Source organism: Mycotypha africana (assembly GCF_025528875.1).
Source record: "Mycotypha africana strain NRRL 2978 chromosome Unknown BDF20scaffold_6, whole genome shotgun sequence".
NCBI lineage: Eukaryota > Fungi > Mucoromycota > Mucoromycetes > Mucorales > Mycotyphaceae > Mycotypha > Mycotypha africana.
This window is the reverse complement of record NW_026515730.1, coordinates 1374319-1386800: the sequence shown is the minus strand read 5'-3', so window position 1 is coordinate 1386800 and position 12482 is coordinate 1374319. Positions and strand designations below refer to the sequence as shown.

Genomic DNA, 12482 nt, shown 5'->3' with positions numbered 1-12482 from the left:
GCAAGAAGAACAACCCTTGATTCTATCCACCATTGAAACACACAATGCGCTCACTTATCTGCAAGCGATTTTACTCAACACCCAGCTACTTTGTTCAAAGAACGACCAACAAGGGTCTCCCTGTATATACAGATTATAAAAATGGAGGCACTCGTGTTTTAACCGTGATTCGAAAGGTGCAGGGAGACACTGCAGCACTAATGAAAGACATACAGAAAGACTTTCCCGAGGCTGTTATGCAGATCAACCACAGAACACAACATCTCTTCATCAAGGGCCGATGTATGAACGAAATGAAAGAATGGTTAATAAGTAAAGGTTTTTAGAAAGTGGAGTACACTCCCACCTGCTACTTTACAAGAGAATGGATTCCCGACGCTATTCTACTGTTGACTTGCGAAAAACATCCCTCATGAAAAACCAACCTTGTGTATAAAAAAACTGTATTTATTTTCCCCTCCACATGTATAGCTTGCAAAAAAAAAAAAAAAACCAAAACCAGTCCTCTACTCCTTCCTAAGGACATCTATCATTGGATACGAACATTGTCAATAAATGAAAAAGAACAACCTACGCTTTCCTTTACATCTCGGTATGATGGAATGAGAAGGTCATCATCTGCTACTATCATAAACAGTTTGAATAGGAATAAAAAAGACCCTTTTCAAGACTTGACATGAGATAGGTCATGAATAATCCACAAGTGTCAAAGTGGCGTCTGTTCAACACTGAGCTTCTCATTGTTTCAGTGTGTACTTGTTATTCTGGCAAACGTGTAGACATCGTTCATGTGGTATACTGTAGCTGTGTTGCTAGCTGCTTTGCATGTATCTATCGTTGTTAAACAAAAGCATGAAGCAACTTTTTAAAAAAAAGTCGCTTCTTTTTCTTTCAAAAAAAACCCAGTTATAGTCATGGGCTTCTCTTTGACATCCCATCAAAAATCTCATTGTCGAACCTATACTGTAAACGTCGTTATCTATCCAAAAAGACAATGCAAACAACTCATGCTATTGTCCGGTGGGCAAGAGTTCAATTCTACCGTCGCAATATTGCTATTCTACACCGACCATTTTCTCTAAACTCCGGAAAGGTGCGATGTAAAGGGTGGAAAGGACCGATTCTGGCACGTGGCTTTTATTTATTCATTTTCTTGTCATTTATTTTTAATTTTTCTAAACTAATACGGGTGCGGTGTTATGTTATAGAATATGTAAAATGAAATATCAAACGGTATATTCTAATTGTCCTTGTAGAGTACAATCCAAATATAACTAAAATAAGTACCAAGTTCCAATAATATCCAAATCCAAATGTAATAAAATATTCAAGATCTTTTCAATTAAGGCACAAGTAGAATTTCCGTTTTTATCTAAAATAAAATATAAACTATATAATAAAAATGAACTGACTAAAGATAGAGATAAAATAATTATAATATATAGATGATATGCTTTATATACTAAAACGATAGAGATCCTAATGATCTGCAAGAAGAACGATTACCAATAAGGAAATACCCTTACTAAATTTGGAATATTCACTAGCTACTCGTGATCCCAACCGGTCATTTTTGATAAGTCCGACTCGGACCAGCAAAATCTTGCCTGGGACTGTTGTATCGATGAAGAGATCACTGCTGAATATTACATAATAAAACCGAAGTACGCTTCGTTATTGATAGTTATAATTAAATGGCAGGTTACTTCACGTACATGATCTATTGGTACTTCAGTCTAGAATTTACATTGTTGATTGAGGTGACTTATCCAGTTTCTATTAGCCTCTATAACTATTACCTTATAGAGTGAGAGGTCTTTATTTGCTATTCCGCAGACATTATTCTATTCCAGACTCCACCTATTAAAGGTCGTAGAGGAGGTACACTAGATTCGGTGATCACTTTATTGTAAATTTATAATCTTCAACACGATTATGGTAACCATTGAATGCCCATGTCGATTATATCCTCTTCTCTACTGGTTCCTATAATGGACGCTATTAGTATCATTCAGAACCAGTCTATATACCCAATCACTTGTTGTCCGATAGGGCAATCTTTATATTGCCCGATACTACTAAGTCCGACCAGTCAGGGTCGAGTTACACATTTCTGTTGCTCTCTTTCGGTGTTCCTGTCGCTGGTGTTTATTGGTCCTTTCTCCGGGTTACAAGATCAGTTAACATAGTCCATGGTGAATAGGCCTGTATACCCACTCCGTAAAAGATATAAATACCAGTTGATTCTGTTCATCTAGACGAACTTCATCTTAATTTTAAGAAAGAAATAAACTTGAACCTTCCAGAGTTTTCACAGACTTGTCACTGTTTATTTCCTATTTTATTTATATTTTGATCTTACCGATCCAACAGGGACAATTTTAACACTCCACTCCATGTATCAAAACTGATATGGATTATATCGTAAATGAGAATTTATAAAGCTCTGACCAACTTTATAGTACAAAATTATAGATGGAGAAAGGCCCTGTTCTATTTATTATACTTCATCTCATTAAATACCCCAGATTAAGCTATTACTACATACTTCTACTCTCCGATTACTCTTAGATACACCCTCTTCGGTCCAGCGCTGCTTATAAAATCATGTGACCGGCTTTTTCTTAAATTTACTATGACAATCTACGTTACGCATAACAAAACGTATCAGTCCTCAATGGTCCAGTGGCTAGGATCTGTCGCTTTCACCGACATGGCCGGGGTTCGATTCCCCGTTGGGGAAATTTTTATCGTTTTTTAGCATGTGGTGTGAGAAGCTTTTCGTTTTTTTTTATTTTTTGTTCCTGTTGCCCTTGTCGTGCACAAAGCGACGAAGACACGAAGTTTAATGATGGGAGAAAAAGACTGGGGTTTTATTCTTTATACAATTGTTGCTTATATATACTTATCCTAAGTTACATCTAATTTATCTAAGGATAACACGACACCCTCTCATGGTGTTGTCTCTGGTGTTCTCGCGTAAATTTGAAGCATTACATAGTTGGAAGCAGAGTATCTGCTTATAACGACGCCACCCTCACTTGTGTATATCGTGTTTCTGTTCAAAACTGTGTACAGCACTATCGAATGTAACATAAGCTGAGAGTTTATTCTGAACAGAATGTTATTCAAAAGGGCATGGTAAAATGTAGACTGTATTCATCATGTTTAACATTATTATTTTTCAAAACTTGAACCATAAAGTGGAAAAATAGGGCGTCTGCTCCTTTTTTACATACAGCTGAATCTTGTCCATTCCTTTGTTTCCATTATGAAAGCATCCGCCTGAGCTTAATTAATAAGTGTTTCATGTTGGGTTGCAATCTTGAGAGAAACCATATAAAGCTGCAGGAAATAGGCTCCTCTAAAAGCCATAAACAATAATAAGTGTATCAATGAATTCAACATCTATTGACTGAAAGAAAAACATAAAAGCAAGACGTGAGAACTGCTGATTCATCTCATCCAACATTGTTTATACTACATAGTTATTTTAAATGCAGTAAACTCAAACCAGCAGGCAACCGTTATCATTTTCAATTAAATAAAAAAGGTCAATGAACTTCATCCTTTTTTTTGGGCCTTCATTTTTTCGGCTAATAAGTTACGTGAGATGTTGATTGTTTTTCTAACTGTTTGCATTTGTGTCCATATGAATAGAGTTGTCCCATGTATAGAACATAGAAAAAAACATCATATAAGGCAAAGAACAAAAACCAAGCAATAGAAAAAAATGTTGCACCCTCATTAAAAGTATCTCAAGGAAAGCAGAAAACGAGTCTTTAGAAATACTCATGAGTTAGCAAAGAGCTAAAACCTCAAAAAGGATGCATCAACAAATTTATACCCATGCTCGTTATAGACATGAATCACATCGGACAAGAAACAACTTCATATACTAAAATAAACAGTCTCTTTGGAAGATGAATCCTCATAAGCAGTCGTAGAGAGGCTTTCTGTCGTAGTAGTGGATGGCGCAACGATCAAAATGAGAGCCAATAGAGCACTTGAAATCCATAGAACAACGTGTATTGAGTATATTTTCAAGCATCTATCCTGGGCGAAAACAGCGTATCAATGATGTGATATAAATAATACAACAACAGCGCTTTGCTTTCAACTTGCAGTGAACGAATGGATGAGGGCGCAAACAGTCATTATCAACTCCTTGGATGAAAGAATAAATATCAACACACAGTCTTTCTTCAGCGGAGTACATTCAACCAATGACGTTGGAAGCTGGGTCAACCCAAAAGGTCCAAATTTATTTGGAACTGACTAACTTTTGTATTTTTAAGGCAACAACCAACAACCAACAACCTTCGCAACTGTGAGAAGCGGCAAAGATGATGAACAGTATCAATAAAATCTCGCAAGAAATTCTTGCGAAACTTCCGCTCTTCAGGTTGAAAGGCAAATATCGATAACGCTTTCCCTCTACTGACCACAAGAGAGACATCGCGCAATGAAGAAGCTAATCTTATCAAAACTTGGTTGTCTTTTGTGACATTAGATCTCATCAAAGCTGTCAGAGCCTGTAAAACAGCTGCAGAAGAAAGAGCCGTAATACAGAAAGAAAGTGCCAATATTAGAACAGCATTTAAAAACGAGAATCCTGACACTCGCCACACGAATGTGGCTAAACTGTTGTACATTCATATGCTGGGCTATCCTGCTCATTTCGGACAGATGGAATGCTTAAAGCTGGTAGCCAGTCCCAAGTATGCTGATAAGCGTCTGGGTTATTTGGGTATTATGTTACTCATTGACGAAAAGACAGAGGTTTTGACACTTGTTACCAACAGCTTGAAAAAGTAGGCAATGACATAGATGCTCAATAAGTGTTACGTATTTGAGGCTTCCAGTTTTTCTAACGTGTTAGTATGATCGTTATTTTTTGCATAGTGATTTGAATCATAGCAATATGTATATTGTTGGCCTTGCACTTTGCACCATGGGTAATATCTCCTCGTCTGAAATGGCTCGTGATTTATGCTCTGAAGTAGAAAAATTAATGGGCAGTTCAAATACATATATCCGTAAAAAGGTATAAAAAAAAACAAAAAAACCACAAAACAATGCCACTTTGTTGGATGCTTCTTCATCTAACCCCACTTTGTATGTTACGTTCTTCAAGGCTGCATTATGCGCTTTGAGAATCATTTCAAGAGTTCCTGAAGTAGCAGAAAACTTTATATCCAAAGCAAAGTCATTGCTGAACGACCGTAGCCACGGAGTTCTCATCACCGGTATCACTTTGGTGACAGAAATGTGTCAACAAAACCCAGAATACATTTCGATCTTTAAAAAGGTACATTCCCCCACATCACCATTCAAACACGTGTTTATCGATCATGGATGACCCACGCCTATTTTTTTGTTTTTTTTTTTTTTTTTGGGAATATAGGCAGTCCCTCTTTTAGTCAGACATTTGAAGAACTTGGCAAGTGCAGGGTTTTCCCCTGAACATGATGTGACAGGTATCACGGATCCCTTCCTTCAAATCAAAATCTTGAGACTTTTACGTATATTAGCCAAGAATGATCCTGAGGCGTCAGAATCCATGAATGATATACTCGCCCAAGTCGCCACAAACACAGAGAGCAACAAAAATGTCGGCAACTCTATCCTGTATGAGACGGTTTTAACCATCATGGATATCCAAAGTGAAGCTGGCTTACGTGTATTGGCCGTAAATATCTTGGGTAAATTCTTAAGCAACAGAGACAATAACATTAGGTAGGGAGGAAAAGCGACAAAGCGATACATTGGGTTTTTCTTTTGTTTTGGAGGGGAAAAAAAAAAAAATAACATTTTTTTGCAATGGCATAGATATGTTGCGTTAGAAACCCTGAACAAAACAGTGAATATTGAAACGCAAGCGGTACAAAGACACCGTAATATCATTCTTGATTGTCTTCGTGATGGCGATATTTCCATTCGTCGACGTGCTCTCGAGTTGAGTTTTGCGTTGATTAATGAAGGCAACGTCCGCGTATTAACCCGCGAGCTATTGGCCTTCCTCGAAGTAGCCGACACAGAGTTTAAGCAAGGCATGACAACCAAGATCTCGCTTGCCGCTGAACGCTTTGCCCCCAATCGTAGATGGCATATCGACACCATGCTTCGTATGCTGAAATTAGCAGGCGGATACGTGCGTGAGGAAGTACTTGCAGGATTTATTCGTCTTGTTGCACAGACTTCCGAATGGCAACAGTATACAGTGCAAAAATTATATGCAGCCTTGAAGCAAGATATCTCTCAGGTAAATCTATAGATAAGAAATGGGAAAGCGACGCGTCCAGTCAACATGCTCACTTTATTCTCCACACACACATTGTTAGGAAGCATTGGTTCTAGCGGGTGTTTGGGTGATTGGCGAGTATGGCGATGTATTGATCGAGAGCGGTCATTTCGACGAGGAAGAAGGAGTCAGCATTGAAGTGTCTGATATTTTGGTGGTAAGGTTATTAGAATCCATTTTGATGGGCCCTTATGCCAATCAAGTGACACGTGAATACGTCATGACGGCTTTAATGAAACTTTCATCACGCTTGAGCGGCAACGAAGCGCAAGCCAAAGTGAAAGAATTACTCAACCGATATACTGTCAGTATGGAAGTAGAAATCCAGCAACGATCCGTCGAATATACCAATCTGTTCTCTTATGATTCCATTCGCCCAGCTGTGTTGGAGAGAATGCCTGTGCCTGAAAAGAGAACGATCATTGAATCTACGACATCAGCAGATACGGCAGGCGAAGCATCCGGCAACGGCGCTGCAGGTCCGTCTGATCAAGATTTGCTCCTTGATCTGATGGGTGTCGGTACCAGCGGAGGCGGAGGCGGATCAGAACAAGCGGAGGCCTCAACGAGCATGCCTGACAGTGGAATGCACACGACCGCTACAACCAACACTGCTGCTGCTGCTGCTGCCAAGACAAACAACGCCGATTTGTTGGCTGACTTATTTGGAGGGGGATCTACTCAGACAGCCTCCACAACGACGACCCGTCATCCTACAGCCTCTGCTGATACATCGAGTAGTCTATTGGATCTATTAGGCGGCGATGGTAGCAGCGCTGCAAACAATCAACCCACCACCTCTCCTTCTATGTCCAATCACAGTAATATTCTTAGTAGTCCATCAAGTCATAAGAATTTATCTGCAGCATCCTCCCCTGTCGTGTCTACTTTATACCAGAAACAATCCACCAACGCAGCAGCTGGTTACGAGGCGTTTTCTAAGGACGGCTTAACCATCCGACTTTTACCTTCTCGAGATCGATCCAACTCAAATATTATCAATATTCAAGCATTATTTTCGAATAACGGTTCACAAGGAGTCGTTCGTGATTTACAATTTCAAGCGGCTGTACCAAAGAGTCAACGTCTACAAATGAATGCACCAAGTAATACAGAAGTACAACCCAACACCACTGAAAAGCAGTTGATGAGAATAAATAACCCACAACAGGTAAAAAATGATGCAGAATAACTCTACTCATAGTGAGACTGCAGCATGGACTGATTTTCATCTCTATATAGACTACTGTCAAACTTCGTTTGCGTATCTCTTACGTGGTCAACGGAGAAAAGAAGGATGAAATTGCACAGTACGGACCGTTCCCCGAAGGAGCATTTTAGCCCAATGTGCTTACCTGAACCCGCTTGAAGAATGCATTCTTTCATACACAAACCGCCACTCATAATCAAAAAAGTATGCTTATACGTCCCCTCCCCTCCTCTCCTTTTGTACAACATAAAAATAAATAGATGCGTTAGGTCTAAAGTGGCAGAAATGCTCCTGGTTTTGTGTTTGTTCTTTCTTTAACGACGGGATGTCGGAATGTGTTGATACTCTAGACGTACGGGTTGACCGTACACATATTAGATCGTAAAGATGACAAAAGAAGGGTGTAACTCAGTAACATCTAGGTAATCAATCCAACCCTTCAGAATCCTGGTCCTTTGTCGGTTTTGCTTCACATTCCATTCAGGTTTTAAGCACACACGAGCCATCGTCCGTGGCCAAAGGTTGTGTGAGGGTGGTAAGACAACAGCAAGCGGAGTATCAATACAAAGAGAGCAAAGGCATGATAAAAGTACTTAAAAAGAAAGCCGTTGAAGTTCGAACTCACCCAATAAACCATAATATATTTCACACTTTCCGAAGGGTCTTTGGTAGCTGTCAAAAGTGTCAAAACATTCTACACAAAAAAAAAAAAAAAACCAACAACAAACGTTTGCTTGAAATACAAGCGAAACCGTTTCAATAGTATTCTCAAAGGGTCCAAAAACCTTCTGCCTTCCTTTTCCCAAAAAAAAAAAACCATCCAAAATAATACAGTAAAGCTGATCGTGAAAAAACTTTTTTTTTTTTTTTTTTTTTTTTTTTAAAAAAAAAGGGAATCGCGAAAATCTCGTGTCGAGTTTTGGTTTTTTTTTTTCCCTAACAGAAAAAAAAAAAAAATAAATAAAAAAAATGCTAAATAAGGAAATGTACAATTTTGAAACCAAGAAAACGAAGATGGGAATAATTTATTGTAAATGTAGAGGCTCCTTTATCATATTAGAATCTGGGGGAGGGGGGATCATGCTTGGCTTGCATACGATATAGATAACTCTGATGAGTCTGAGCGCTGACGATGATACTGCTTATACTCATCATTATTACTGTTGAACATTAAAATGGCTTTTGCAGCTGTTGTCGTAGGAGAAGAAGGAGGACTGATATGAAGTTCTTCATCTTTAGGTTGAGTATTGCCTTGCTCCTCACTCATATCCATTTCATCGTTGTTTGTGGAGATGCCTGCGACGGATGTGTCCATAGGAGTGGGTTCATCCTCTTCGTCAGCGCTACTGCCTGGTATAGGACTGGTGCTCCGTAGAGGCTGTGAAGAATACTGAGCCTTGGGTGATGTTAGTGGCGCAGTAGGATGTGTTTCATTGTTTTCGGTCATGGCGATGGCATAGGATAAAAAGTCAAGCGAGTTGCGGACGGGTGGTTGTGGAAGTTCAGGAGATAAAGGCGATGATTGGACGGAATGAAGAGTAGTACTGATGGGTGAAGAGATACTGAAGGATCTTTTTCCGTTAAAGGTATCTGTTACTCGCCTTGATCTTGAGCAGTGACCTATCGTACCTGTTGCTGCATCCAATGCTGCTTCTGCTGATGATGACTGTTGCTCTTGACTACATATTAAGTTCTTTTTTCTTTTCAAATGATACTGGTGTTGATGGAAATCATTGGATGTGATCGGGCTGGAGAGGGCCCGTGTGAGTCGTGCTTTTTTAGTTTTGGCATGTTTAGCGCCAGGTGAGGGTATATATACACGTTTATCAATAATATCTCGCTGCGTGAAGCGAGGTTTCGGTAACTCATCAATTAATCTTTGCTGTCGTTTCTTCCACAACTGCTGTACATCACCAAAAGTTGAGCTCTCCCAACCTTGATTCATCTTGAACCTTGCAAGGCCGAGTCGGGCTCGCAACGATTCCAAATGCTGTGTTATTCGGTAAAAAATTTAAAAAAAAAACCAATTTGTATAAATAAAGCATGTATGTCAAAAAAAAATGTACGACTATGACTTACTTTAGAAATATCCGAGTCGGATAAGGAAGAAGTAAAGTTTACTGCATTGTTTGTGAGAATAGCAGAAGAAGGGGTATGTTTGTTATTGATATTCTTCAACAATGTGGATGTGGCGTCATCAGGGCTGTTGTTATTACTATTGAATCGGCAGTTATAGTTACTGTTGTTCATAGCCGTTGTAGTAGTCACAGGCAATATTTCATATGGCATCTTAAAAGCGCTATGCAGAACAATGATGAGGAAATATAGAGGAAAAGAAAAAGAAGGAGTGATAGAACGGATTGCCCTGATCAGTTAATGCACGCTGTCTTGATTTTTGTATCGCGCCCCCCCTTTTTTTTTATTTAAAAAAAACCTAAATTGCACGCGTTTCAAGAGATCCATTTTCGGGGCTTCAAAGTAACTTGGACGCGTTTTTTTTTTTTTTTTTTTCTTTTTGCTTTCCCCCCAATTATCATTCCCGCAAAAAAAAAGTATATCTTTTTCCAAAAAATTAGAACAAAAAAAGCCATTCTCGAAAATGTAAAAAAGAAAAAATTCCAAATGTATTGAAAACCTTCCAAAAATGGAAGTCTCTCTATTGCAAAAGTGTCATTCGGTATTTCAAAAAAATAGACCCTTTTTTTTTGGCACTTACAAATGTTGACTTTCACAAACAGAAGCATGATCCTCTGCTTAATTCTTTTTCAAAACGTTTTCCGGATGATCATAAGCTTGAGCTACAAACTTATTGTGTCTGCCCAAAGCGACTACAGTAAAAAGAATAAAAAAAGTTGAATAAACGAAGGGTGATAGCGTCATATGCATATCCTGTGATATGAAAATCCGATGAAAACAACTTATTACCCAAGCGACCGTTACTGTGCAGTTCAACTGTTGTAAAGGCCAAAGTTTTGCCCAATTTGTCAACACGAGCATCTACAGTAATCTTTTCCCCTTGTTTAACTCCAGAGATATAGCTTATGTTTATATCTGTGCTGACACCGGTAGCATACAAGCCCTTGGAAGCAATGGCTAAAGAACCACCTATGTCAACCTACAACACTATGAACATACGCATTGCATACACACACTGTACACATCTTCAATTCGTATTTACAACAGTAGCTAATAACCCGCCATGTACAGATTCAAGCCTATTCTATTTCAGATGCAACCAGGTTTATTCAACGTTAGAAAGCTATTTAGCAAAACGCAAAACGTCTTGCGTTATCTTTACCAAGTGCTTCTTTTCAACTTCAAACTCGGCTTTAATTCGACCGTCCGTACTATCAATGACGCTAAGCTTTGATACTCGAGGTTCAGTAGCTTGTCCTATACCGTACGTGGCTGTTATTCACTTTACCTTTGGCAATACAACTGCGTCAAATCCTCCAGCTGCCATAAAACTCTTTTGATATACAAATATCGTTAGTTGCAAAATGGTGACAACGCTATGCTTCTCTCTCCATTCTCACCTTTAACACTTTTTGAACGGTTTCTGTAGATCTCAAAGGTAAAGTTGGAATCATACTTTTGAATCAATTTGAATTTACCCCAGAAGAAGGTAGAAAAAAAGAGACTCCCAGTACCGGGTTGAAAAGGGTTACCAATAACTTTAATTTCAGCGGTCTTTATGAATTGTCATTAACTTGGTTGTGTCAGTCTGTAATAAAGACTCACTTTTTTAAGGATAGTTTATACACATTAAATCACAGTCTCTACTACATTAAAACCGTTGTTCTTATTATGACTTTTGAAAGCAGAATGAGGAAAAAACAGTCTTTTTTTTTTTGTAAAAGAAAACTTCAATATCTGTTTTTTTAAAAAGAGTAGTCTACGAAGACTACTCATTAGGGTGCATTATGTTCTAGAATAGATTGCCTATTTTAACGTCGAAGTCATAAATCACATTATGTCAAGTGTGTCATGATGATAAGAACTGTACATGAACAACGTTTCGAACATTCAATGCCATGAAAAAAAAAGGGGGGGGGGTATTCGCTCTATTGTATTGCTCCTCACACATCCAGTTCATCCTCTGTATCTTTGCCTGCAGAAGCTTTCTTCTTTTTCAAACTAGTCGAGTCCTGTCCTTTCAGTTTGCGCTTTTTTTCTTTCCTTGCTGAGACGGACGAGGAATCCTCTTGACTAGAATCCTGCTCTTTTTCTTCTTTTTGTGCTAATGCCTACAAGCCCAGAACATTTACATTAAAAGAGCGCGTTAGGCATTCATTTGCTACGAAATCCCTTACTTTTTGGTACGTTGATGACGATAACGAAAACAATCTATCTAATTCTGTAAACTTTGGCTTCCTGCGATCCATACGGTTTGACAAATAGCCGTCGAAACCACGTATGATGTTGCCATTTTGTTGTGTATCTTCTAAATAGGACCCTTCAAACAAATAAATTGCATTTTCCAGATTCACCTAGACACACTTGGCGTTTAAAAGAAAGGAACATACCATCCCTCCCCCCCCCAAAAAAAAACTGATCAAGTGAACTTACCAAGTTTGTATCCACTTGCTTTTTCCTTGTCAACAAAGCTTGAAGCTCACGTTTCGCTTCTTCGTATTTTTGTCGAGTGACTTGCGGTGGTTCTGTTGGTACAGAACTTGTACTTGTTACAGCATTATCAGTTGCGTTATGGCTATCGTTTCGACCGCTAACGGCAGGCGTTGTCGATGCTGTTGTCGTTGAGGTTGATGTCTGTACTGTGGAGCCATTCAAATTCTAGTGGCATTTTTTTAGCTACGACCATCCTACTTGATTAGATTGATTCTTTCATTTCTTACATTCATTTCTTTTGAATCTGCCATCTTTTGCCTGATTTAAATTAGTAGATGCTTTGCTGAAAAATGCTAACTACGGGAAAAGGGAAGAGGAGGCGGAGGCCAAATTAAAAAT

The 12482-nt window shown here is 38.8% G+C and overlaps 6 protein-coding genes and 1 non-coding gene across 7 annotated transcripts; 4 read left to right on the top strand and 3 right to left on the bottom strand.

Annotated features, from left to right (window-relative positions):
• Window positions 1–44: 44 nt before the first annotated feature.
• On the top strand, window positions 45–326 carry BDF20DRAFT_906495 (ribosomal protein L49/IMG2; the record flags this gene model as incomplete). Its single annotated transcript, XM_053083284.1, has 1 exon — window positions 45–326. The coding sequence occupies one exon, from the start codon at window positions 45–47 to the stop codon at window positions 324–326; it is 282 nt and encodes a 93-aa protein (XP_052935785.1).
• Window positions 327–1855: 1529 nt separating this feature from the next.
• On the top strand, window positions 1856–2190 carry BDF20DRAFT_875230 (uncharacterized protein; the record flags this gene model as incomplete). Its single annotated transcript, XM_053081308.1, has 1 exon — window positions 1856–2190. A coding segment is annotated over exon 1 (235 nt), but the record flags the coding sequence as incomplete, so codon positions are not given.
• A 481-nt stretch (window positions 2191–2671) lies between these two features.
• On the top strand, window positions 2672–2743 carry BDF20DRAFT_t102. The gene has a single exon. It is a non-coding gene; the product is annotated as a tRNA-Glu (tRNA).
• Window positions 2744–4390: 1647 nt separating this feature from the next.
• BDF20DRAFT_875226 (adaptin N terminal region-domain-containing protein) lies at window positions 4391–7807 on the top strand. The gene is made up of 7 exons (XM_053081307.1): window positions 4391–4814; window positions 4906–5047; window positions 5138–5311; window positions 5408–5739; window positions 5833–6265; window positions 6345–7475; window positions 7547–7807. The coding sequence occupies exons 1-7, from the start codon at window positions 4660–4662 to the stop codon at window positions 7643–7645; spliced, it is 2466 nt and encodes an 821-aa protein (XP_052935783.1). The 5' UTR covers window positions 4391–4659; the 3' UTR covers window positions 7646–7807.
• A 710-nt stretch (window positions 7808–8517) lies between these two features.
• Window positions 8518–10029, bottom strand: BDF20DRAFT_875222 (uncharacterized protein). Its single transcript, XM_053081306.1, has 2 exons — window positions 9594–10029; window positions 8518–9504 (listed from the first exon to the last, which is right to left on the bottom strand). The coding sequence occupies exons 1-2, from the start codon at window positions 9801–9803 to the stop codon at window positions 8593–8595; spliced, it is 1122 nt and encodes a 373-aa protein (XP_052935782.1). The 5' UTR covers window positions 9804–10029; the 3' UTR covers window positions 8518–8592.
• Window positions 10030–10268: 239 nt separating this feature from the next.
• Window positions 10269–11104, bottom strand: BDF20DRAFT_913819 (esterase; the record flags this gene model as incomplete). The annotated part of the gene is made up of 6 exons (XM_053084112.1): window positions 10269–10342; window positions 10440–10629; window positions 10693–10734; window positions 10813–10878; window positions 10939–10983; window positions 11051–11104. 6 exons carry the CDS (start codon window positions 11102–11104, stop codon window positions 10269–10271), a joined length of 471 nt encoding a protein of 156 aa, XP_052935781.1.
• A 489-nt stretch (window positions 11105–11593) lies between these two features.
• On the bottom strand, window positions 11594–12301 carry BDF20DRAFT_906493 (histone acetyltransferase subunit NuA4-domain-containing protein; the record flags this gene model as incomplete). The annotated part of the gene is made up of 4 exons (XM_053083283.1): window positions 11594–11761; window positions 11828–12004; window positions 12084–12195; window positions 12246–12301. 4 exons carry the CDS (start codon window positions 12299–12301, stop codon window positions 11594–11596), a joined length of 513 nt encoding a protein of 170 aa, XP_052935780.1.
• Window positions 12302–12482: the final 181 nt, after the last annotated feature.